The following is a 25,624-nucleotide window of genomic DNA, read 5'->3' as shown; positions in this document are numbered from 1 at the left end:
TCACATTTCTTTGAAGCATGGTCCTAATCACCATTTATCCTGGCCTGAGAAAAGGGTTTAGGAATTAATCCTTCAGTTATGACAAAATCCTGATGTCAAACTTAAAATTCTAACAGCCAACTCCATACACTCTTGACCTCCTACCAAGAACATGGGGAAATCTACTCTATGTTCCTTCAAAGTAAAGACCAAAGAGGATATGAGGCTTGGCCAAGTTCCCTCTTTGCTTTACAGATTTTTTTTAAAGAGGCAGCCTGAAATACCACTTGAGATGCTTTATGTCATATTTAGGTTATATTTTCTTTTTTGTAGTGTAGTTACACTTGGTTTGTAAATGATTTTGTATTATGTTGGAACTTTTTGAGTGAAAAATCTCACCAGGTATGAGACTGCAACCAAGTCAAACACTGAGGAAATGGTGCCATGCTGCCATTTAGGGAAGACAAAACCGACGCCACTGGAGAAGATGCACCATCCAGAAACAAAGCAGAGCTTCTGACTCACTGTTTCCCACTCAAGTGATTTTATTGCTTTAATATGAACAACATTATATGCCAAGAAGGATCCACAGTAAATTGGTTTTGTTCTCCTTTAGGTGTACAGTCCCATCCTTGTTTCTTTAAAATCAGTCAGTCCTGCAAGTTGCTTTTAAATGAGCCTGGGAAGTCCAAGAAGTGTTGGGACATCCACGGTAACTGGGGCACCCAGTTCCTGGTACCCAGTTCAGGGAACAGCAATCTCCTTGCCCGCCAAGCTCCTCACACATGCCAGAGGATGATCTAGAACTCCAACCGGTGCCAGGGTGCGGTGCCTTACTCCAGAGGAGAGGTAGCCAACTTGCTGTGCAGATCAGTCCCTGGCCTTGGATTTGGAAGATCCTCCCTCTAATTCCATGTTCCTTGAATAAGTTTGTTCTTTGATAAGGAGGGAGATATCCTAGAATAAAACTCTCAAGACCAAACCGATTTTTTGAAAGAGAGAAATTGGTGTAGATTTCACTTTTTCACATGCAAAAGGAGCCATGTAAATGTTCCTGGACACATAAAATAGGATTCTGAAATAAAGATTTTGCGTAACTTATCATTGCATTTAAAATTAATTTGACATTTTTCTGTGAACCTAAAACTGCTCTAAAAATAGAGTTTCTTAAAAAGAAAAAAAAACAAACAGACAAAAATGCCAGTTACACAAGAAACAAACAAAAAATAATTAATTTGGCCATCTTGTTTTCTTAGCCTCTCCTTTACCCAGTCTCAAAGAATCTCTAACATTGAGTCCACTGGAACTTAGTAAATAATAGAAACCAGAAAGGAAACATATTTATTGAGCACCTACTAAGTGTTTAAGAGCTTGATATACATTATTTCTTTTAATCCTCATTATTATCCCCATTTTACAGGTGAGATAAAGGAGGCTAACAGCTGGCAAGTGGTAGAGTCTAAATTTGAACCGAGGCATGCAGGAGTCCACTGATTTCCTGACAACACTTCTCTCATTCATTCTTAGTATTTGCACATTCCTTAAGATACTCATTTTCTTCCCTCTAGTTCCTTAGCTCTCTTATGCACATCTGATAGGAGGTACCATTTGCCAAAAGTCTCATAGCGACTAAGCACAGAGATGAGACTTTAATGCACACCATTCTGCCTCCCTGGAAAAAGTGACAATTATGAAAGAAATAAGAATCCAGGAGAAAACAAAAGTTTATTGACTCAATTAATAAAATCCTGTAGGTGAGGAATCTTCATATAAGAAGTACAGAATTTTAAAGAACAAGAATAATTGTATGATTATATATGTATACACACATACATTATTAGACAGAGAACCATAGAATTTAAGAGATAGAAGGAATTGTATTAATAAATGAGAAAACTTCAGATGCACACATCGGTGGCCATATTAAAATTTGTGCCCCGGAGTCCTAATTCCCAGGTAAATACTCAATCTGGGACTAAGGAATTATGTGGGTTTCTTCAGCATTTCAAGTCTCCAGTTAAAATCTTCAAAATCGACTTCCTCGGAATCATAACAATCAATAGATAGGCTTGCTTGAGGTTCTACATCGGGCAAATCAGGCAGCATAAAGTCACCAAAACCAGTCTTGGCTCTTGATTCTGGCTTTGGAGAACTTTGGGGGTTGAATCCTGGACCTGTTCGTTTCAGTAAATGTAATTAAATTGACAACAATGTCCTCCAGAATGAAATCCCAGCCTCAAAGACAGTAGGCTCTTATTGCTTTTGAGAGAACAGCATATAATATGGCTGAAAAAACTAGAAAATTCCCCCAACATGTAAATGATGGTAGTGCTTACATTTTGTTGGCAATCTCCTTCAAGGGCAATCTGGACTTAAAAAAAAAAAAAAACAAAAACCACAATTTTTCAAAACAGGTGACAGGATGATCTAGTGCAGCAGTGGTTTTAAAACTTTTTCTGTGTTAAAGATCTCTTTGAGATCCACATTCACTTTGATAACTGTGAGTTACCATAAAGGAACACATTATACTCTTGGTAAATCACTTATAACTTCTCTCATCAATGGAGGGAGAATAGTCTTATAACAATTAAAATCCCTTCAACAAATATGAAGCAATTTCAACTAACACCAGTATTCCCTATACTTACTTGTAATCAGTGTAGGAAACAAATCATTCTTCTCATAGGAGTCATTCTGGAAAAAATAAAAAAATCACTGGGAAGCCACTGGTCCGAGTTTCCCAAGACAGATTTTGTTTATAGTAAGCCTTCAATAAATACATTTCTTAAAATTAAGTTAACTTTATCACAGTCAAGCTTCCTTCTTGTTTGAGGTGAAGTTCTTTTTATGCCTTCTGGAAATTAGCTTTAGGAGGGACTGGGTTTTGCTTCTTTTGTCACCTCATACAAGAATTGGGAAATCTTTTATCTTTGAACCTGGAGATGCTATTTGTGAAAGATGATTCAGTGTAATGAAATCTTTTTCCACCAAATAAATGGCAAAACAAGGAAGAGGCAGAAAGAAGGCAGTGTTAGAAATTAAAAGATTTAAGAGATATATCATCCAAATACAATATGTGAATCTTGTAGGCAGAAGAGGCAGAAAGAAGGCAGTGTTAGAAATTAAAAGATTTAAGAGACATATCATCCAAATACAATATGTGAATCTTGATTTCCCCAAAATAACTGTAAAAACACATTTCAGAGATAAGCAAATTTAATATAAAATATTACATGATATTAAGAAATTGTTTTTCATTGTGTTGGGCATCACAATGACATTATTTTATATTGTAAAAACAAAGGGTATGTGTTAAAGATACATATTGAAGTATTTAAAGGTGAAATCATATAATGTCTGAGATTTGCTTTAAATTCCTTCCCTCTCAAAATAAGTGTTAGGAAGAAATAGCTAGATGAAGTAAGAGCAGCAGAATGTTGACAACTGTTGAAAACGAGTGATGGGTACATGGAAGTTCATTATATTATTCTAATTTTGAAGATGTTTAAATTTTCCATAAAGTTTTCCTTGTTTAATTTTTAAATCAGAGGACTTACATCCCAAAAGTAGAAGGTGAGCAATACATAAGGTGTTATTCAGACAAATAATTTCAACAAGGAAAATCAGAATTAAATTACATCTGAAATATAAAATCTTAAAAAAAAAAAAAAAAAGAGCTTCATGGGGTCAGAAATGCCTAACAAGGTGAAAAGAATAAAACAATTTCTCTTTACTTCATACTGAAGGAGCAAAGAGTAAAGAAAATTAATGCCTATGTCTCTTTAGGTTTCACTCATTTGACTGCTTCAGATTTATGAACATACACAGTTATGAGATTTTTATACTATTTTCAACATGAAAGCAAACTGTTTTCATTACATATAAATTGAATATATCTAATCTGAAACAGGAGTCTAAATCACTGTATATTAAAGACTTTCAAATTTGTCTAGCTCATACAAATGTTCTTCGAAGTCTGTAGTGTGGCACTGTCAAGAGGTTGATAGAAGACTATAGCCCTCTTTTCTCATGAAATCAGCATAAAAACACATCAAATAAAAGCTTAATGATTACAAATATGCCCTCTGGCCTTAAGAAACTTCACAAAGATCATTTTACCATTCTAAAGGCTCATTTAGAAATACATTCTAGTAGCACTTGGTATTCCTATTTCAGATTCAGTTTCTATACTGACCTGTCTTTCACGAAGAAGGGATGAGAAACAAGGAACTGGGGATGGCAGTTCTTTGGGGCCTTGAGGGCCTGAGGGCCCTAAGGGCGCTGATGCAGACATTGGCAGATGCCCCAAGTGAATCACCACATCCTGCTACAGTTCCAGCGCTATTGCCAAGGGCACCTTTCTTGACATCGTTGGTAAATTCAACACTGACCTGGTCTGCTGGGGCTTCAGCCTAAGGCAAGAGGGTAAGAATCACATTGGGTTCTCAATTTATTTCACATTTGTTTATTGCATACGTACTACATGCCAAGTACTCTTGGAAGCATTGGGGAAGAAACAGTGAGCAAAGAGACATGGTCCTTGCCCTCATGAAGCTTAGAGTCTAGTGTAAGTCAATGATGATGAAAAGCAACCTTTTCTGGCCCAAGTGCTTCTTCTTTCTCTCTCTCTTCCAGTGGCTGTGTTTGGAGTACCTAAGATGTCAGACACTGGTACACCAATGACTAAAAGCTAGACATAAATATGCATAGCAATATCTACAAGAAAGGCCATCAAACCTTAACAGTGGTACTCTGGATTTATTCATTCATTTGACAAACTCTATTGACTACTTAATATAAACCAGGCACAGTACTGGGAGTGTCACAGTGAACGAAACAGACAAAAGTCCCTGTCCTCAAGGAGCTGATGATATTCCAGTGGGAGAGACAGATAACAAAAAAGATCACAAAATGTATGTTAGATAGAGATAAGAGCAATAGAGAAAAATACATAAAGCAGAGAAGAGGGAAGAAGTTGACATTTTAGAGAAGGTAGGCAGTAAGGGCCTTATTGAAGAGAACACTTAAATACAGTCTTGAAGGAAGTGAGGGAGGGACCAGGCAGAGAGCTAGGGAACACAGAGTACAGGAAGTACAAAGGTCCTGGGGTGGGAATCAGCTATGTGTGTTTGAAGAAATACAAGGAGGTCAGAGGCCAGCATGGCTGAGCAGAGTAAACAAAGTGGAGAGTGAAGGGATTGAGGCTACAGAGAAGAGGTGAGAGTGGGTGTAGTTTTCATACAAAAGCTGTTGCCTATTATTTTAAGTGACATACAAAGCCATTGGAGGGATTTCAAAGCAGAGGAATGACATGATCTGACTTAGGTACTAACCAGATTTATGATGGCTATATTGAATATGAATTAATGGGCAAGAGAAGTAGAAGCAGGAAAACCAGTTAAGAGACTTTTGCAATCATCCGACGTAGAGATTATTGCAGTTTAGACCAGGGTACTATCAGTGGAGGTGATGAGAAGTAGCAGGATTCTGGACATATTTAGTAGATAGAGTAACTAGGATTTCCTAAAGATTGGTTGGGGGCTAAGGGTTGACAGAAAGGGAAAAGTAAAGGAATATCAAAAATTTTTTTTTTGATATCAAGATTTTTGCCCTAGCATAGAACTGCCATTAACTGTATGTTGATGAGTAGGTTCTTGGAAAAGGTAAAGAGCACTTGGAAAAGGTAAGAGCACTTTTAGACATACTGAGTTTGAGATGCCTCTGAAATATCCAAGTGAAGATTTCAAGGTGGATGGATATATCAGCCTGGAGGCCTTAGCTAGACCTCACCATAAACATGGTACTGAAAACCACAATGTTGGATGAAATAACCTAGCATGTAGGGAAGAAAGAAAAGGAGTCCAAGGCTGACCCTTTGGGCACATCTCTAGTGGCATTTCATGTAGCTTTTACTTCTTCACAGTCCCTTTCTGTATTGTCTACATTTTTACAATGTATCATTTTTCAGTGAACCATATAACTCTTTGAAAAAGTAAAAATGAGTAAGAGTCCCTATCAGGAAACCACCAGGAGCAAAGCATCAGAAAAGACAACCGTCCAACATGGTACAAGCGGCCCCAGCAATTGGAAGGCAGCACAGTGGGAACACAGAGGATGGAACAGACTCCTCTTCTGGCTTCATGCCTGCTCTAAGCATAAGCTTGGCACCTGAGTACCAGGCCATCTTTTATAAAGAAGTCACCAGAGACAGTTTTATCAATTGCTAAAACAAGTTGCTCCCCATGTGAAATGATTTGAGATGCGTTAGGGAGAAATCCCTCTGCCCTAAAATAGGCCATTACCACCTTTTAAAAGCCTAATCCACCCTCTGTGATAATAATGATGATGATAAAAAGCAAAACTTGATTACATTTGTGATGTGCCAGGCATTGCATTTAAGTACTTTATATGTATTAGCTCATTTAATCACCTCAACAAACTTATGAGATTTGTTAATAACCATTAACTACTATTATCTCCCTTCTTACAGTCCTGAGAACTGAGTCTTTGAGAGGGTAAGTCACTTGCTGGAGGTCTCATGGTTAATAAATGGTGGAGCTAGGATGTGAATATGGGTCATTTCACTACTGCACTCATACTTTTAACTAAGACTAAATGATTGTGCCCTGTGCCTTTGGATCTTGTAGCCTTTATTCCACGATCTCTTTATTAAAATGCAAAAATATCCCCAGGACAAAGTTGAGATCTTCAGAACTACAAATGTTTTGCAAACTTCTGGGTTTAACTCTTTAGGTACCTTCATCTTTGTTTTCTATTTTATTGTGAACAGCCTTGAAGGGTCATCTGACAGTTATCAGAAGTCAAGCTCTATTCAGGAAATGTGGACAGAAAAAAAGGTACAAATTTCACCTGCTTTACAGTCCTGTCAGAGCTACTATGAAAGCCACCCTCCTAAGAAAAAAAATATTTTGGTGCACAATAAAAATCTGAACTTTAAGTCACTTCTTCCTTCTTGAAAGTACTCACCATAATTGTTGTCTTGGATTTATATGGCACATTACAGTTCTTAGCAATTTCTATCAGGTGCTGTTCCACTAGAACCTGGGGCAGAGTGTTCACATTTAATTTACACATTAGCTGCAAAATAAAGAACATAATAGAGTTGGTCACATACATACCTACAAAATAAGAAACAAAAAGAGTTTAGGTGGTCTTTCACCTCTAAATTATTGTTTTTTATGTTTCTAATCACTGTTATTTAAGATGTGTGATTTTTTAAAAGATATATAATTTAGTAACAAGGAGGGGCCTTCTTTGTCATAAGATATCCCTATCCTGGGGTGAAGGAGCCTCAAACTAAGGAGAACAAGAGGAAGAAAATAAGCATAAGAAGAAATATTTTGAATTACGAATTCTGATTTTATGGTAAATATTTGAATTATGTCAGAGGTGATAGTCAACATACTCAATAATCAGTACAGCAAGGCACTATTCAATTAGAATGGATGTCCTGAATGATGAGAATGTCCACTGGCCTGAAACAACTACTCAGCCAGATCAGCAACACCAGCTTCATCTGGGAACTTGCTAGAAATGAAGATTCTTGGGCCCACCCCAGAAATACTGAATTGGAAACTCTGAAAGTAGAGCCCAAGAATCTATGTTTGAACAACCCCTTCAGATTCTGACACCTGTTACCGGTTGAAAACCATTGCTCTGTGCGGTGCTTGTATAGGTGATCTTTATTTTATTCTTTCAGCTTAAATTTATTTCTCAAATGGTCCATAGTGAACATTTGTTATTTTTGTAGTAAAAGGATTAGTTATTTAAAAAAGGAGCATGCATATTGTGATTTGTATTTAAGAAAATGTTTTCATATATAGTTTGGTATGAGCCCCATACCACCTATGTGAGGTTTGTAGGTTATTACAAACCTTAATATTTGCATTTTACAGCTGAGAAACTTGAAACTGAAAAGTTAAATGGCTTCCCACGATCACATGATTAGGAGTAACGGGTTGAATTGGAACTCAAGACCAAATCTTCAGACTGTAAATTCCTATGCTTTTTCACCACATTATGTCATAAAATGAACAAATAGAGTCATGTTTGTTGAGGTAACAAATGCAACCTGCCCTATTTGTTATGCACCGCCATCAGTCTTACTATCCTGAGTTATCAACTGATGACTGAGCATGAGGAAATAGGCTTTTCATAAGTATGGAAAACCTGAGCCTCCAAATTATACACCCTGTCTGTCTGCTGTAAAATAAAAGTGATATTCATCACCTAATAGAGAATAAACAGAGTTCCTCTGCCATTGCATACAAATCTTGACATAAGACTACTACATTTGAACCTGAAATATACACAAAGCTCAGTACTTAGAAGGTTGCTTAGCCAAGTCCAAAGTAGGAAAATGGTCTTTGCCCAATACATTGCGTGGAAAAGAAATCACAGTAGAACTGGACTTGTTGTAGATAAATGCTAAACTGTCGTTACACCAATACTAATACCGACAAACATTTATGTTTGTCCAGGTTAACAGATTGTGTTACAAATAGAACCCTGGAAGATCAAGAGTATTATCTCCTTTTAAAAAGGAATCAATTTAGGTAAGACAGTGTGAATTTGCTTTATTTATCTAAAATCACTGGGGTACTCCACTTTAAATTTCTTCATTTGTAAGAAGAGGATAAAATATTTCTGGACAATAATATGGATCATGGATTATCAGGATCAAATAAAAGAATATGTGGACATGCAATTTAAAATTCACAAGTTCTGTGTACACCATCAATGTCATCCCCGTTGTTCATGGTAACAAAATGGGTACCATTGGCTTTGCCTAAATTTGATTTATTTTGGGTTTTCCTTAGACCCCTACTATCTAAGTAATACCCAAACACCCTCTGCAAGATTTGGCTAAACAATGCCCAAAAATCAGTTTAGAAGTTTGACTAACAGCTTTCCCTCTATCAACAGATTATAGTAAAACTCAATAGTAAATAGTGCTATTTACGGAGCACTCAGAAAACTGTATTCATGTGCAATACTTATTTCGCCTGAACCATCCTCATAATCAGAGATCATCAGTTTTGCAGTTTATCAGGAGTTATTCACTCATGTGATCCACTGCAAAGAGGAAAGAGAAAAAGGCAACAGAAAATAAGTTGGACTTAAAGAAAACATGTCAGCTACTACCTCTACTCATGAGTTTAGTACTACTTGAGCTGTGACTTGATAGAAGAAATGGCTTTTTTTTTTTTTTTGGTGTGTTTGTAAAAGGGTAAGGAAGCCCTTCCAGAAAAATTTGCATGGGAGCTAAAACTTAATGGTTCCTGAACATGTGAAAAAGCTTGACTAAATAAAGTGCTCGCCTTGGTGGAGAGAGAAGTTCAGTAATCTGAATATTCTTTTACATTTTAAACCTTTGGGAACTTTTTAAAATTAAACTTTTTATTTTGAGGTCATTGTAGAGTCACAGGTAATTTGTGAGAAGTAATACAGAGAGCTCCAAAGTATACTTTTACTCAGTTTTCCCCAATGGTAACATGTTGCAAAACCAAGACATTGATATTGATACAGTCAAGATACAGAACCGTCTTTGGAAATTTTTAAATGATTTGATCACTATAATAATCATTCCCACATTCCCACAAGTCATAAACATTATTTTAAATTCCAAAACTGGTAAGTAAGGTCTTAGGAGATATATCACTGGGTGGGTGAGGAGGGTAGGGGGTGGGGGCCAGTAGGGGTGTAAATTGCTCAGTGATCTGGGCTGCCTGGCGTTATTACTCACTTTTACTTCTTTCCAAGAGTTTTAGGTGATTGACAACCAGTTGCAAATTGACTGGAAGGCAAAGGTGATCAGCTTTGCAAACAGAGCTGAACATAATATCACCAGAAGGTACAACACTCATAAATCGCCTGATGAGCAAGTTTCCCAGAGAAAGAGAAAGTTATCAGTGTCATGAGGGCTCCAGTTTTTCAGCATCCACTTTATTCATTCAACAAGCCCCATGTAATAAATTCCTGACTGCTAACTAATGGCCTGGATGCACTGGCTTCTCTGTGAACCCAGATATGACTCTTGCAATTCAAGTAAGGGTTAGGTTTCCTCCAGTTTATTCCAGTCATCAGTGTTTTCACTGAAACTTTTGAGAGTTCTGCAGGAAGTTTCTGACAAACATGAAACTCTTTGGCAAATGCAAGAGGAAGCAGACAACAGAGGGAGATTCCCCTCCCCTAAGGACATATTAGTCACTTATGGAGACATTATAAGACTTCTTTCTAAATAAAATATTAATGAATTTGAAAGGGAAATCCCCATTGGAAGAGATCACATAACATTAAAAGCCTGTAGAAATGAGGACATAGAATTGTTCAGAGAAGATAAAACACGAGCTTAAAAGTTACACATTTCAACACTGGGACCTCTAGAAAAGCTTTTGAAAAATAATCTAACACGAAACATCAACATGTTTTTAGGGAAAGCAAAATCCATAAGTATTTTGGTAATTTCTATGTTGCTTGAAGTTAGTTTTTGTTGTCAATCACTGGCATTCAAAGATGAAATTCCTTTCCTAAAATCACACCTTTACATGCTGAAGCATACAAGCAGGAAGATGTGACAGTATGAAAAATGCCACCTCCTCCTATTGTTATGACACACATGGTTTGCCAAGTTACAAGTTCAAGTTTGATTCCTGAATGTCAAAAAGAATTGGGATAGTTGTCTGAGCGTCCTCTGCCTGTACTACAAATCTAGAAAAAAAAAATCACCAAAGGAGGAACAAGGAGACCCAGAGAGATGGTGTGAAACTCCTGCCTGCTGAGGGAGAAGAATAACCAGCACTGTGGGGTTTTGTTGTTTTTCTACCAACAGAGTAGCTCAAGCTCTCCCATCACACAAATTCAATCTACTCACATCAAAGGAATTCAATAGGAATCCAGGGAAAGAGAAGAGGTGGACAAAACAGATTGCAGTTTAGCTCTTCAGTGCCCGAATGTCCCAAATACCTTTAAAAATCTCCTTTCACTTCATCAGTTCTTTAAACTCTGTGGAAAAAAAAAACCAACTCAGTAAAATAAAATGAAGGACTTTCATATGAGATTGAAAACAGATAGCAAATAGTTAACTAGAGAAGTAGAAATGAGGAAGTGGGAGCAAAAGAATTAGCAAGGAAAGTCTCCTACTGTGGGATATCTTTGTGAAATTTCATTCAACAATTATTTATTGAGTCAGTTACAGTGTTTTAGATGCCAGGTTCACTTAATATAAACACATAATTATCCAGATAACGGAGAATAATATAGATATGTAGGGAAATAAGGTAACTTTTGGTTATTTTAGTGTGTTAAATCTAAAAGCTACATTAGCTTACTTATCACTACCTTTTCTGTCAAACTGACACTATGGAGCTTCATACGATCAACATGTACTATGACCAAAGAAATCGGGATTGTTTGGAGTAAAGATTTCTAAAACAGGATATACAGCAGAGATATGACCCGCCCTTTGGGGACTGCAGCATCAAACCAGGAAATCACCTGTGTTTTTCAGACACACCTTCGCATTGCGTAATAATGCAGGTAGTCAAAAAGAGGTTTTGCTTGCATTTACCTTTGTCTGTTCTTTGTCTGAAGAGCAGTTACCTGAGTGCATATCCTGATCTGGGAAAATTAGCTATCCTTGAATACATCTGGATGGTCCAAAGATCTCTTTCTTTTTTTGCAGTTTTAATACCAATTTAGTGAGCTAAGCAAGGAACTAGAAACCAGAATGCCAGTTAGCACTAAAACAGAATCACCACAGGACTTCCTTGTTGGCCAAACAGAAAGAATAATTCTCTGTCATGAATAATATTAATATTCATGAAGCAAAGCCTGATTTAGATGGTTACAGATCAGTAGCTTCACTATGTTTTACCCACTGGTGGAAGGTGTGTGTGTGTGTGTGTGTGTGTGTGTGTGTGTGTGTGTGTGTGTGTAGTTTAATAGTTTTGATGATCCTTTGTGTCCATTCAGGTGAAAAAATATCAAGATTGAGGCCTAAGGATTCCCTTGAAATAATCTTAGAGGTCATATACTTTATTTGTATTTTAATATCTTACTCATTTTAGTATCTCTAAGGTAATATTCTCATAAAAAATCCAAACAGTAAAATAAGTCCCTTTTGTTCCTCTTGGCCATCACCCAATTCCACTTTCCACTCCCAAGATAACCAGTGTTAACTAGTTGTTACATACCTTTCCGTTCCTTTTCTGTACAGATACATAAATACCAGGGGTGCCAAAAAAAAGTATACAAGTGGACACTTTCGTCAACGTTGCTCAAGCAGTAATCCATCGTAATCAGTAGTGTCTGGATGCTGATTATAACCACTTTGAGCACCTCTTGTAATGGCAGAAGTCAAACTTGTATTCATCTTTTGTAATCGGTATATATTATTACAATTTTAAGTTTTTTCCTGTCTTAAAATGTGTATCCATTTTTTGGCACCCTTTGAATGTGCAACTATAATATTATATGTCTTTTAACATAAAATACATACTGCACTGTACATATTTGCTTATTTTGTCACTTAAAATGTTTAGAGAGTTCTTCTATCTACATTTTAGCCCCACGCTTTCATTTAGTTCAAGCTCCTCATTTTGCAGAAGTGGAAACCCAAATCTAAAGTAGTAAAATGACTTTACTAAGGCCAGATAGCTACAGCGTAGGGACCAGAGCCGGGCCAGTACTTTTAAAATCAAACAAAAAGTAATCATTATTTATTGAACAGAATTCGCAGAAACTGAAATGGAAAAAAATCCACTCAGAATTCAATCTCTCCAATAGTTAAACTCCCCCCCCTCCACCGTCCCCCTCCCTCCAGTTCCAGCCGTTGTTTCTCAGTCTAGTTGTGTAGGACACAGCTCCCTGGTCCATGCTGGTATTGGGAGCCTTGCGCTCACCCCGGGTGAGGCAGCCGGTCGTCGGTCATTGATTGGCCACTCACAGCAGCTCACGGCAGCTCTCGGCGGCTGCCAACCACTCACAATGGTGCGGGCCACTCATGCTGGCTGCCGCCACTCACGCTGGCCACCAGCTGCTCATGGCGGCACATGGTAGCCCACGGCCACTCATGGTGGCACACAGTAGCCCCGGCAGCACTCAGCAGCCCACGGCAGCCCAGTTCCAGAAAGAGCAGTTGTTCACAGTCTTAGCTGTAGTGGGCACAGCTCACGGGCCCATGTGGGAATCGAACCGGCAACCTTAGTGTTAGGGCACTCCAACCACCTGAGCCACCGGGGCGGCCCTAAACTTATTTTTCTGTTCAGTTAGTTTTGTCTGTGTGCAGAACTATCATATTTTACACAGTTGTAATCAAAGCACAAATTTAACTGTTCGTGTTTTTTTTTCAGTTAAGTTAATCAGAAGTTCATGTTACTATAGAGTTGACTGGTTAATCTTCAACGAATGGTGACCTAATATTTCATCCAGCAGTAAAGTCCTCTTCCCACTAAACTAAGCTGCTTCCCACTACTTGCCTCACCTTCCCCTAGATCCACGGTCCGGTCCATTCTTATCCCTCTCAGAGCCATTTCTCAACTCTTAAAGAACTCCCATCTGTCCCCTGAATCTCCAGAGGGATCTCCTTACTCTCCTGGGCCCACGTCGCCCCAAGGTTCCCTAGAGTTCCCCAGAGGAGTCTTCATAAATCAGGCCCGGGAAGTCCAGGAAATGAGGGTCGCTAATGGCTACGACCCAGGGATCTGCTTGGGAACCCCCAGAATTTACCGGAGTAGAAAGATTGAGGGGTCACTGCGGGGTCAAGGTGTGGGAGCTCTGGCCCAGCCCTGGATTCACGTGACGCAGGTCCAGGGGAAGGAGTTCGTTTTCTCACCAGAGAGGGCGCTGGGGACGACGCGCTGGGGGCCAGCCCCCTCCCCTCCGGGGTACTCCTAGGCGTCGCTCTCAGGCCCAGGCGTGACGCAATCTCCCCGCGCCGGGGGCGGGGCGCGTGACGCCATCTCCGGGCGCCCAGCTGGGGGGGCGCTGGGTGTGGGGCGGCTCCGGGGCCGGGGATGGCGGCGGCCGCAGTTGCGGCGGCTCCGGGACGAGCGGGAGGAGCCCAAAGAGCGTCGTGAGATGGGCCGGTGAGTGTCGCCGGGAGTGAGGGCTGCCGGGCCGGTCTCACTGGGGCCAAGCAGGCCTGGGCTCGGAGCTCCGGAGGAAGTGGCCCTACGGAGTCCGCTGCCCCGTCGAACCGCGGCCCGAGAACCGCGGTCCGATGGAGCGAAAGAGGCCGCGCCTAGACCCGGCTCACTTCCCTCCGACCCAGCCCAGAAAGCTGCCTCAGGCTCCGGCGCCCCCGTGGCTGTGTCCCCACCGGCCGGGGCATCTGAGTCCTTGGGGCGGGAAGGGGCCCCCCAAACAAGGAAGCATCACCTGCTGGCCCCTGCCCCTCTGCTTGAAGGCTCGACCCCCACTCTCTAAACCTTGAATTCCCAATTTCGGGCCCTACGCTTTTTGGAGCAAGGATTGCGGGATCACTGGGGAAGCCATAACCTCTAGTATCTTCCAAGCTCCTCTTTCTGGCGGGCGCACCTCGCGCCCTCAGCGAATTCTGGTCTCTCCATTCCTTAGCTCTGTTGGCAGGGTTGGCAACTCTCTGGAACAGTCCTCCTTCCCCGTTAGCTCGGTTGGGGTCACAAGCTACGTCTTCCCTTTGAGAAGTCCTCATTGAGCCCCTCCAGAGGCCGGGGTTTCACATTCCGAAATGCATTTTGCGTGGTGCCCAAGCCTGGTCCATAGGCTTGTCTCTGTTGTCATTCCTGCAGACCTCTTGGCTCTTTCAGTCCTTCTATTAATTAGCCTGTATTTGGCTAACCCCTCAGTGACCTAGAGGCAGGTTTTCTTTAATGTTTTAGTTGCAGGGAGCAAGGATCATGCTGGGGTTGAAGACGTGACCCCAATTTTTGTTAGGAATGAAGGAGAAAACTAAAAGCTAACTGCTTTTCATTTACTGGAACTGCCGACAAAGAAGGGATGCACGACTTGTGCCCATTGTGTCATTTGTGTTTATGGAACTAAGAATTTGTCTTTCCACTTTGTTTTCCTATCTCATCACCTTTTTGTGTACATCCTTGCCAGTATTTATAAGAGATAAAAGTTGTCTTTAGCTTGGTTTGAGGCTTGCAGTGGTCTGTAGAACTTGGACAGGACAGTGGGTAGTTTCTCAGAGTACTCAGTACTATTTCTGTTTTCAGAGATTAAGGCTCTCTTCTTTAGTGCTTGATGTGTCTGGCATGTGTAGACTTAGATATTGACAGTTTAGTGTGACTTTTGTTTCCCCATTGTTAGCTAAGTGAGGACCCAGGCAATGCTTTAGTTTCTGTCACAACTGATTCAGCACTTGGTACCAAGTTGTCACTCAGAAGATTTTACACACACCCAGGAGACCATTTTTTTACCCTGAAAAATCTGTTAATAAGGCTTCCCCTTGAGTGACTCCCCCTTGACCTCTTTTTCTGCCCCAGAAACATAAATAATTGTTCTTTTTTCTCTAGTGCCGCTTTTCTCATTTAAATCACCTCCACAACTATGTTTTCATCAGCCTTGAATAAAAGGGAAAGCTGTGAAGTTGATTTTTCCTCGTTCCTATTGTTCACATGGGAACAATGTTGAGTCTTCGATTTTTATTCGTGCAGTTACCTGGAATTGGGATTGGAAGTAAATGTAACCTTTGGGGAATAAATTTAACTTTTGGGAAAATTTAACAGGTGAAGAACATGTTAATGAAGAACATGATGTTAAGGAAAACAATGAAGTTTGACATGGAAAACTTTTCCAGGGATGTCTTCCTACAAATTAAAGCTTAAGAGATTGCTTTTTCAATTATTTATGTTATGCTTGTAGTAGCAGAGGAAGGGACTCGTGGAGTTTAGTATCTTTGTAGCTTTGGAGTTATCTTTCCCCCCCTTCTTCCGCCTCGCTCCCTGCCTCCCACCCCGCCAGCCTCTACTCCAGTTCAAGCTGCTGTTTCACTCAGTCTAGTTGTGCAGGACACAGCTCCCTGGCCCAGGCTGGTATTAGGAGCCTTGCGCTCCCCCTGGCTGAGGCAGTTGGTTGCCAGTCATAGGCCGGCCACTCACAGCAACTTATGGCAGCTCTCACTGGCTGCCGGCCACTCACGCTGGCCACCCACCGCTCATGGCAGCGCACGGTAGCCCACGGCAGCCCGTGGCAGCACACAGCAGCCTACGGCAGCTGATGCCAACCTCTGGCTGCCGTGTGCAGGGCAGCTTCAGGGAAAGCTGTTGTTCACAATCTTAGCTGTAGAGGGTGCAGCTCACTGGCCCATGTGGGAATTGAACCGGTGTTCGAATCAAACCAGCGTTAGGAGCAGGGCGCTCCAGCCACCTGAGCCACCGTGCTGGCCTGGAGTTACCTTTCTTGATGACACTGGAGAGGGTCAGAGACTAGGCTCCTACTTACTTTATCCCTATGTCTGTCTTCTAGGTTCCCACACCAGCGGGGAGGACACTGCTTCTTACTACAGCTGCTCAGAAGCGGTACTGGAAGCTCAGGTAATACAGGTGCTTTAGAAAGCTTGTTGCAGAAAAACATCTGGGATTCAACTGTGGAAAAACAGAGCAGAGTATAATGTAGAAATCTCTTTTCAGATCTAAAGAACTGGAGCCTGATTGGAAGAAATAGGTGACAAAGTTCATATGCACTGAAGTGTTCAGACCAAAAGATACTTTATGACAATGGACAAAAGCATGTACGAAAGGTGACAACAAGAGAAAGGGGAGAGAGAACTTTCTTAGGAATCATACAGACCTAAGATAGTAATAAACAGAAGTGCTTGGAGGAATGGAATCAGAATTTTAGGAAGTGGTGCCTAGAGCAGACCTACGATGGAGTAGGAGCCATTGACAAAACGCAAAGGAAAAAAGAAAGGGAATGAATGAAGAAGGCAAATTGTAGGTGGTCTCTGAGAAGAAAAGAAGTCTTGCCAGATTAGGGAACAAGAAGTCTTCATAAGGTCAGAAGAATTTTGTTGCTTTTTGGGGACGAGGAGAAACAAATAAATTGTAGAACTTGGTCGTACAATCACTCTCCCCACAGAGCCCAAGTTTGAATGTAGTATTTTATGGGGCAAAGAAGATGCTAATGTTCATGATGCTTTTAGGGATCAAAGTTTAAAAAAACAAGACACAAGCAGACCTGAGGACTTATCGACACCTGGGTCCTTGAGGTAGTGGCGATATGAAGCAGAAGACAAGAGTTTAACCAGGCCCGAGGTGCGGGGAGCTAGGGATAGGGGAGATCATAACTCAAATTAGTCTGGGAAAAGGAAGTGAAGATGAGGTCTTATGTTCAGGAAAGAAGCTAGCACAGGAGTCTTTGGTGGCAAAAGGAGAAACTTAGAAAACAGAGTCAGCAGCAAAGGCTACGTGTTCACATTCCCGTTAGGGGAAAAGTCTGAGAATAGTCAAGGTCCGCATCAGAGGCACAACTGATCATGAAGCTGCTGGTTTCTCTAGGGTTACTTACGCTTCTCCTTGGAGCTCTTTGTGACTGTTTGTTTCTTTCATGTGGGAGGCTGCGTGAGTGAGGAGGGTAACATCCTTGTCTGCCCCTCTCTCACACCTCTTTTTGCCCCAGCCGTCACCTTTGTTACATCTTCCTTCATGGGCACAGTTGTGCTATTTCCTTTGACTTAGTTCACCCCTAGGTTACTTTTCTTTGCCTCTGATTTGTTCCCTAGCAGATGTGGGCACCCCAGCCAACAACAGAGAGGGGTGCAGGGGAGCCACAGAGAAGCCCCTTCTGATGCCCCAAGGAGCAAGCCGACCCCTTCCAGGCTCCAGGAACACTGCAAAGCAATATGAAACCTGTTCATGAGAGGAGTCAGGAATGCCTTCCACCAAAGAAACGAGACCTCCCCGTGACCAGCGAGGATATGGGGAGAACTACCAGCTGCTCAACTAACCACACACCCTCCAGTGATGCCTCTGAATGGTCCCGAGGGGTTGTGGTGGCTGGGCAGAGCCAGGCAGGAACCAGAGTCAGCCTAGGGGGTGATGGCGCTGAGGCCATCACTGGTCTGACAGTGGACCAATATGGCATGCTGTATAAGGTGGCTGTGCCACCTGCCACCTTCTCCCCAACTGGCCTCCCATCCGTGGTGAACATGAGCCCTTTGCCCCCCACATTTAATGTAGCGTCTTCACTGATTCAACATCCAGGAATCCACTATCCCCCAATCCACTATGCTCAGCTCCCATCCACCTCTCTGCAGTTTATCGGGTCTCCTTACAGCCTTCCCTATGCTATGCCACCTAATTTCCTACCGAGTCCCCTTCTTTCCCCTTCTGCCAACCTCGCCACCTCTCACCTTCCACACTTTGTGCCATATGCCTCGCTCCTGGCAGAAGGAGCCACTCCTCCCCCCCAGTCTTCATCCCCGGCTCACTCATTCAACAAAGCCCCCTCTGCCACCACCTCACCTGGGCAGTTGCCACATCACTCGAGTACTCAGCCATTGGACCTCGCTCCAGGACGGATGCCCGTTTATTATCAGATGTCCAGGCTACCTGCTGGGTACACCTTGCATGAAACCCCTCCAGCAGGTGCTAGCCCAGTTCTTACTCCTCAGGAGGGCCAGTCTGCTCTGGAAGCAGCTGCTGCCAACGGACAGAGACAGCGAGAGCGAAATTTAGTAAGACGAGAAAGCGAAGCCCTCGACTCCCCCAACAGCAAGGGTGAAGGCCAGGGACTGGTGCCAGTGGTAGAATGTGTGGTGGATAGACAGTTGTTTTCAGGTTCTCAGACTGCACGGGTGGAGGTGGCAGTGCCAGCACACCGAGGGACCCCAGACACCGACCTTGAGGTCCAGCGGGTAGTTGGCACTTTAGCTTCTCAGGACTATCGTGTGGTGGCAGCTCAGAGGAAAGATGAGCCCAGCCCCCTCAACCTGTCCCATCATACCCCTGACCATCAGGGTGAGGGGCGAGGGTCAGCCAGGAACCCAGCAGAGATGGCCGAGAAAAACCAGGCCCGAGGGTTCTATCCTCAATCCCATCAGGAACCGGTGAAACATAGACCTTTACCCAAAGCAGTGGTTGTAGCCAATGGCAACCTGGTGCCCACTGGAACTGACCCAGGCCTGCTGCCCATGGGCTCGGAGATCCTGGTGGCATCAAGTTTGGACATGCAGGCCAGAGCCATCTTTCCAGACAAGGAGCCAACGCCACCCCCCATTACCTCCTCTCACTTGCCCTCCCATTTCATGAAAGGCGCCATCATCCAGCTGGCTACGGGGGAGCTGAAGCGGGTGGAGGACCTCCAGACCCAGGATTTTGTGCGCAGTGCCGAAGTAAGTGGGGGACTGAAGATCGACTCGAGCACAGTCGTGGACATTCAGGAGAGCCAGTGGCCTGGATTTGTCATGCTGCATTTCGTGGTTGGTGAGCAGCAGAGCAAAGTGAGCATTGAGGTGCCCCCTGAGCACCCCTTTTTTGTGTATGGCCAGGGTTGGTCCTCCTGCAGCCCCGGGCGGACTGCACAGCTCTTCTCTCTGCCCTGCCATCGGCTACAGGTGGGAGATGTCTGCGTCTCTATCAGTTTACAGAGCTTGAACAGTAACTCCGTTTCTCAAGCCAGCTGTGCTCCCCCAGGCCAGCTGGGTATCCCCCGAGAAAGGCCTGAGAGGACAGCCTTGGGACCCAGAGAGCAATGTGACAGTGAGGGCAAGAGCCAGCCGTCAGGCGAGGGCTCCCAAGTGGTAGAGCCTTCGCAGCCAGAGCCTGGCGCTCAGGCCTGCTGGTCAGCCCCAAGCTTCCAAAGATACAGCATGCAAGGGGAGGAGGCACGGGCTGCACTGCTCCGTCCCTCGTTCATTCCGCAGGAGGTAAAGCTGTCCATCGAAGGGCGTTCCAATGCAGGAAAATGAACCTCTCTCCCACACCAGGCTGGGGCTTTACCCCAGAGCTGGGCCTCAGCGTGAGCAGGCAGAGGATTTTGCACATGCCGAGCAAGGAATGGCTCTCTTGGCAGTGAGAATGGCGGGGGAAGAGGAGGCATGAAGGCAGCCTCCCCAGGCAGGGTCTGTTGCTCATTACCCCATGGCATCCTTTCAGGACAGCCCCAGAGGATGCTGTCATGGGGAGCAGCAGGCCTGGGCCAAGGAAGGAAGGGGTACACGCAGGATAAGAAACATTCCAAATATCAGGGCCTCCCTGTTCTTTCCTCCCCATCCCTAGCTCCTGCAAGGGGAAGTCAGGCTTTGGGAGCAGGTGGCAGAGGGAGGGAGCAAAGAAAGAGCCAAAAATGATGATCCACAGCTTATAGTAGCAGTTCAACTGTCTGAATTTTTTTTCCTTTTTTGTGGTGGGAGGGCAGGAGGCCCATGGTTGGAATAAGAGTTCCCACCTAGAACTCTTCTTTTGAGAGCTGTGCACTTTAAAAGGTGGTTTTGTTACAGATGTCTGTGGGGGAGGAGCACTCACTCATCTGCTGGACTCGGGTTGGTCCCGCTTCTGCCCTTTCCCGTTTCTCCTCACCATTCCTCCCACAAGGCTTCTAGCACCAGAAGAGAGAAGCCCCTCCAGGGTTCAGAGTGAAGTACTGCTTTGGCGGGGACCCAGTCGAGGGACTTGGGGAGAAAGACCTTAATGCCAGGCTGACCGGGCTCTAGGTAGGGCTTCTGGACAGGTAGCAGATCTAACAAAGCTCCTCCTACCCAGCATGCCAGACCCGCTTCAAAATTGTACTGAATCGCTAGTTGGTAATCGTGACTTTTGAAAGAATCAGTGGATCCTTTTCCCCAGCCCTGCACCCCTCCTCTGTCTGTCTATGTTGTGCCTAAGTGCCTGCACGGCCCCCACCCTTCAGCTGCCCTACCCTCTCTGCATGGTGTCTTGACCTGGGCCTAATTTGTAGCTGCACTGCCTTTCCCCTTCTGCAAAACATTAGTTTTGTCCACTCTGACCAAGACCTCTAGTTTTTGGTGTGTAGGGGTCGCTCTGGTTTCCCCTTCAGTTACATTTTCTATTTTTTAAAACTCAGAATCATGTCCCCCATTCTGCAGCTGAACAGCTTGGTGGAGAAACAAGAAGGGAACTGTGCCCTGGGTCAGGGCAGGTACACCTGGCTGGGTAGTGCCTATCCTGGTGGTTTTACACAGCTCCTCCCATCTTATTCCACTTCCTCTCCCAGCATTCAGGCTTCTCCAAGCTGTTCCCTTTCACAGCCAGCTCTAAGGTTCTGGGATAATCTTGATAATGTTTCAATACCTAAAATCTAGATTTCATTTCATGGTAGAATATTCCTCTGCAAAGAGTATTTTCAGTCTTAGTTGCATTTGCCCCCCTGTGTCTTAAGCCCATGTTTTCTTCACAACTTTTAGCATCCGCTTAGACTGTGGGATTCCACTGGGTATTGAGAATTAGGCTCCCCCACCAGCTTTCAAGTGGGTGGGTGGGTTTTTTGTTTGTTTTTTATGGGGTCTTTAGACTCTTGAAGCAACTCAGGGTATCGTCCACCCAGCTCTCTGGTGAGGCTTCTCCCAGGATACGGTCCTGGCATTTCCTTGAGAAATGTAGTTGGACTGGCTGAGGCCTGGCCTGTTATCACGAGTCTCAAACCTCTGAGGTCTGATCTCTGCTCTGTCAAAGACTACAGGCAAGTCTTGTGACCTCTTGCTCTTTCACTTCCTCCCCAGCTGCCAAATGGGGATAAATAATCTTACCTACCTCCTGGGGGGAGGGGGACTCTGAGAATGGAGTCATTCTTAGTGTTCAGGTGCTAAAGGTTGTTCTCCAGGGGGAACAAGTGACTGAGACTGGCTTGTTTGTTACAAGCCCTACACTCCACTGTTTCATTCCTTGAGAGCAGTTACCTGGTCAGTCGGCTTTTGGAGGCTCATCCAAAGGAAGCTGCCGACGCCACCGCAAGTACTGAAGTCTTTGGTTCACGTCAGAACCAAACCTCAACCCCGCCTGGTGGACACTCGACCTTCTACTCATTTGAGATCATGCCCTTTCCCTTCTCTGTCCCCATTCTCTCTGAATGCTGCTTTCTCTGGTTTCTTTCCTACTGTGGGGGCCTGTGGGGCTGAGTCTTGAGGAATCGTCTCAGACGATGACCCCGGGAGAAGTCCTCGTCTTCGTCTATTCCATGAGCAACTCATTCCCAGGGGTTATTGTTTGCACGGGTTTCTCAGAAACATCCTTCCTCATAGGAAGGCTCATCAGTTGAATATAGTGAGATGCACACAGTCAACACTCAAAAACTGTCCACCAGTGACACCAACTGAGCATCCTTATGGGAGCAAACCCATACCTAACCAGATACAGGCCAAGTAGTTTAAATCAAATAACCCCATTACCCAGCCGGGTAACTTCCACTCAATTCTGGAAAGGGAAAATCTTGCACACCTTGGCAAGTTGAGCCCCGCCCTTTCTGCTGCTGTTCCTCTTCTGTGTCTTGCTGGTAAAGCAATACCAGCAGCTCCCTTGATACTGTGCCATGCATATGTAATATGTTAACACTTCATTTTGCTGAACTGCAGAGGTATCTTTTGTAGTATGGTCTCCGAGGAAAAGAAGCTCTGCTCTAAATCTTGGTCAGAGCTGTGACGTTCCCCTCACCTCTTCCTTCTGGTTCAGTCTTCCAGGCATGTGATATGAGAGTAACCTGTGGTGTGTCCCTTCTCCTTATAGGAATTTAATAAGTTTGGAAGAGACCTAAGAGTGGTTTTGAGAGAGTGAACCGTTTAGTGGGAAGCTGTCAGCTTTTTGGGGAATGGGCAATTGAAGAAGGCCAGAGCCAGTGCTTGTCAGTGGGAGGCCACGCCCAGAGCTGAGGGATAGGAAGGAGGACTGCTAACTTTGGCAGTAATCAGAAATGCCGGTACCACTTTGGGAGTTGGAGAACTAGGGAAAGGATGGGTAATACAGCCAAGCCTTGGATTATCATTCTTACCAAGATTAGTGTACGTGGATAGCAGAGGGGAGGGCTTGGGCGGGGAGAGCTGGTTGTACCTGGGGGGAGGGGCCCAGCGCATCTGGACTGACCCTTCTGCACTCTTGGTCCCAGTTGGTCGAAACACCAAGGGCTTTGGTCTGTGCTGCTTTGCCACTGCTGCTGTCTGCTCACCGTCCTGCCTGCTCCTCTTTATGGCTCCATCCTTCCGTGTCTTTGGCTATATAGATGAAATCCCAGCATCCTGTCCATTCTTACCTGTGCAAGTGTTACTTGATAGCAAAGTCACGGTGACTAGGGATAGTGTGACATGCTGCTGGTGGACTGGTGAATCCAAAAGGATACGGCTTCAGTACTAGTGGGGAGCCCTTTGGTTCCAAATGTGTCTTGAGGGAGAAACAAGGGCTTACTCTAGTGGGTGGTTTCTGGGTATTCTTTCCTTTGTGGTATCTTGTATCCTGTTTTTAAAAATAAACAATGGGGAACCAGGTTAGGGCCTGTGTCAGCATCCCAGGGAGGTTCATCTGGCTCCAGTTATGTGAACTCTGGTCTGGGGTTGGAAGAGGGTTCGAAGTTTGACTGAAATAGCCCCTGTGTGGGGTTTAGTTTTATTTCTACCCGTGGGCATCACAGGAGATGCACAGGTTGGTGGTATGACTTAAACCTGCAGCAAGCAGGCATATAGAAGAGTTGAGTGATCACACTGGAGATGAAGGGTGGGCATGAATTGACTGGGAAAGGGCCTGGGTCCATTGGGATAAAGAGAAGCTGATTAATTGGCCATGGGAGATTGGGTCACAGTCTTAAAAGCAAAGTTAATAGGGCAGAGGCCAGGTTTTAGGGAGATTTCTTGGCCTCCTAGGGCTAAGTTTACTAACCCACACTGAAGCTACAATACTTTCCAGATGGGAAAAAGTGTACACTACAGTTGAAGAGCTGAACTGTGCTAAATTGGATGTTGACCAGGAACCTATTAGCCCTTTGCTGGGGAGCCTTCACCCTCCAAGCTTCCCAGGGGTAGGGAAGGCCTCCCACATTATGCAATAATAAAATAAGCATCTGGGTCTTTGCAGCTGTCAGTTGCTCTTTCAAGTCTAGGATCCATCTTTGGGCCAGAAGCCTGGTCTGGGCCTGGGATGACTGGCCCCCGAGATGCTCGAGTCGACTGCACTCTCTCCTTACCTGCAGACTATGCACAGTGCCTGGGGCGGAAGGAGGCGAGGTGGTGCGCTTTGCCCTGCTGAACCTCCCCAGCAGGAACAGTAGTAATAAATGCACTTTTCACACTAAGGTTTCTTTGTTAGTTCTCCTGTTAAGCCTAGATCCTCCCACGGTAGATTGCAAACTCAAAAGTCTGTGTGGTCCCAAAGCCATTCTTACTGCAAATACCCGGCAGTAAAGATGGCCTCAAATTGGGTTCCTGTCTGCAGTGTGTGGCAGCAGCCCATGTGCCTTTACCTGTTGTCAAACTTGCAAGCATTTATTTGTTTTTATGACTGTCATGGGGACTGAGGTTCATCAGTGAGAGAGAGAGAGAGAGATAGAGAGAGAGAGAGACACAGCGTGAGCTGATGACACAGTGGTTTTACACCCACTCCCCGGACAGGGAGTTTGCATGTAGTTGTGAGCTGTGAGTGGTTAGTGCATTGCTGGTATTGCTGAAGGCAGGGTTCATCCCTCATTTGCTTGATGTTTGTATTCAAGAGAATCTCATGTTGAGGGAGAGACTATATTCATGGCAAACTTGAAGTATTAAATAAGGCTGTCCCCTGTAAGCTTCCTAGTCACACACAGGATCCCTGTAGCCAAAACAGTATATGTTCCAGCTGCAGAGAGCACACTGCTCTCAGCTTGCACAGCACCTTAGGGGAGGGAAGAATATATGGATAGGGAATGGGGTGGAGAAAGGAGGATGGGAATGTTGTCATCCAGTTGGCTTTAGGGTCCTGAGAAGTAGAGAAGGACGCCACTGGGGAGGTCTGGATGGATCTGATTGGTGTAGGAGTTCCCTGTAGATAAATTACTGACCCCCAACTACCATCCCCAGTATGTAATGGCTGAATTAATATGTAATCAACTGCATTGTATCTAAAGCCTTAGAACTAGTCAGGTGCTCCCCCCACCCATACCATTTCTTACCCTCTAATCCTACCTGATCTTTAACAAAGCATTAATAATTCTAAGGATAATCTCTATTTTGTTGTGCTTTTTTGTAACTGTTTTAAATAAATCAATTTGTACTGTATATTTGTACTTTTGTGAGATCCTTTTTGCTGTTTTACCATTTTAAGTCTCTGTACTTGGCTACACACAGATTGTATTTTTATTGTTAATGCTCTTCTTATGAATACCTGCATTTAACTTGTGGACTATGTAAACACAATATATATCAATATCTATATATCTATATATCTATCTATATAAACTACTAGCTTTTCCTTTTGGTGTTTGCGCCTTCTTCCTATCCCAGCCTTAGATGATGGCCTTTGGGTGGGGGATAGAAGCCCTTCACGGGAGAGCTTGTAATAGAGAGCAAACGGTGCCCATCTTTATGTGGTGGGCTTGGGGCAGATTACGTGAGCTATTCCAGAGACATGGTCTGCAAATTTGTTGGTGTGTATTTCAGAGACCAGAAGTCTACTTGTACTTCAAGTAGATACTAGCACAATCAAAAGGACCTGCAGATGTCTTCGCTGCT

The 25,624-nt window shown here is 43.8% G+C and overlaps 1 protein-coding gene and 1 long non-coding RNA gene across 5 annotated transcripts; one reads left to right on the top strand and one right to left on the bottom strand.

Annotated features, from left to right (window-relative positions):
- Window positions 1-502: 502 nt before the first annotated feature.
- LOC308489716 lies at window positions 503-13,935 on the bottom strand. Of its 2 annotated transcripts, none has more exons than XR_013992135.1 (6): window positions 13,729-13,935; window positions 10,874-11,004; window positions 6,967-7,077; window positions 4,175-4,391; window positions 2,628-2,673; window positions 503-2,153 (listed from the first exon to the last, which is right to left on the bottom strand). It is a non-coding gene; the product is annotated as an uncharacterized lncRNA (long non-coding RNA). The 2 variants fall into 2 exon arrangements; XR_013992136.1 differs by having other exon boundaries at window positions 504-2,153; window positions 13,835-13,935.
- Window positions 13,936-13,969: 34 nt separating this feature from the next.
- On the top strand, window positions 13,970-25,364 carry ATXN1L (ataxin 1 like). 3 transcript variants are annotated; one of them, XM_081031929.1, is made up of 4 exons: window positions 13,973-14,087; window positions 16,453-16,520; window positions 16,617-16,981; window positions 17,711-25,364. In XM_081031929.1, the coding sequence occupies exon 4, from the start codon at window positions 17,828-17,830 to the stop codon at window positions 19,892-19,894; it is 2,067 nt and encodes a 688-aa protein (XP_080888055.1). In that variant the 5' UTR covers window positions 13,973-14,087; window positions 16,453-16,520; window positions 16,617-16,981; window positions 17,711-17,827; the 3' UTR covers window positions 19,895-25,364. The 3 variants fall into 3 exon arrangements, with proteins under 3 accessions (XP_080888054.1, XP_080888055.1, XP_080888053.1); XM_081031928.1 differs by lacking the exon at window positions 16,617-16,981 and having other exon boundaries at window positions 13,970-14,087; window positions 17,708-25,364; XM_081031927.1 differs by lacking the exon at window positions 16,617-16,981.
- Window positions 25,365-25,624: the final 260 nt, after the last annotated feature.

Source organism: Rhinolophus hipposideros, assembly GCF_964194185.1.
Source record: "Rhinolophus hipposideros genome assembly, chromosome: 21".
Taxonomy (NCBI): domain Eukaryota; kingdom Metazoa; phylum Chordata; class Mammalia; order Chiroptera; family Rhinolophidae; genus Rhinolophus; species Rhinolophus hipposideros.
This window is presented reverse-complemented; position numbering and strand designations above follow the sequence as displayed.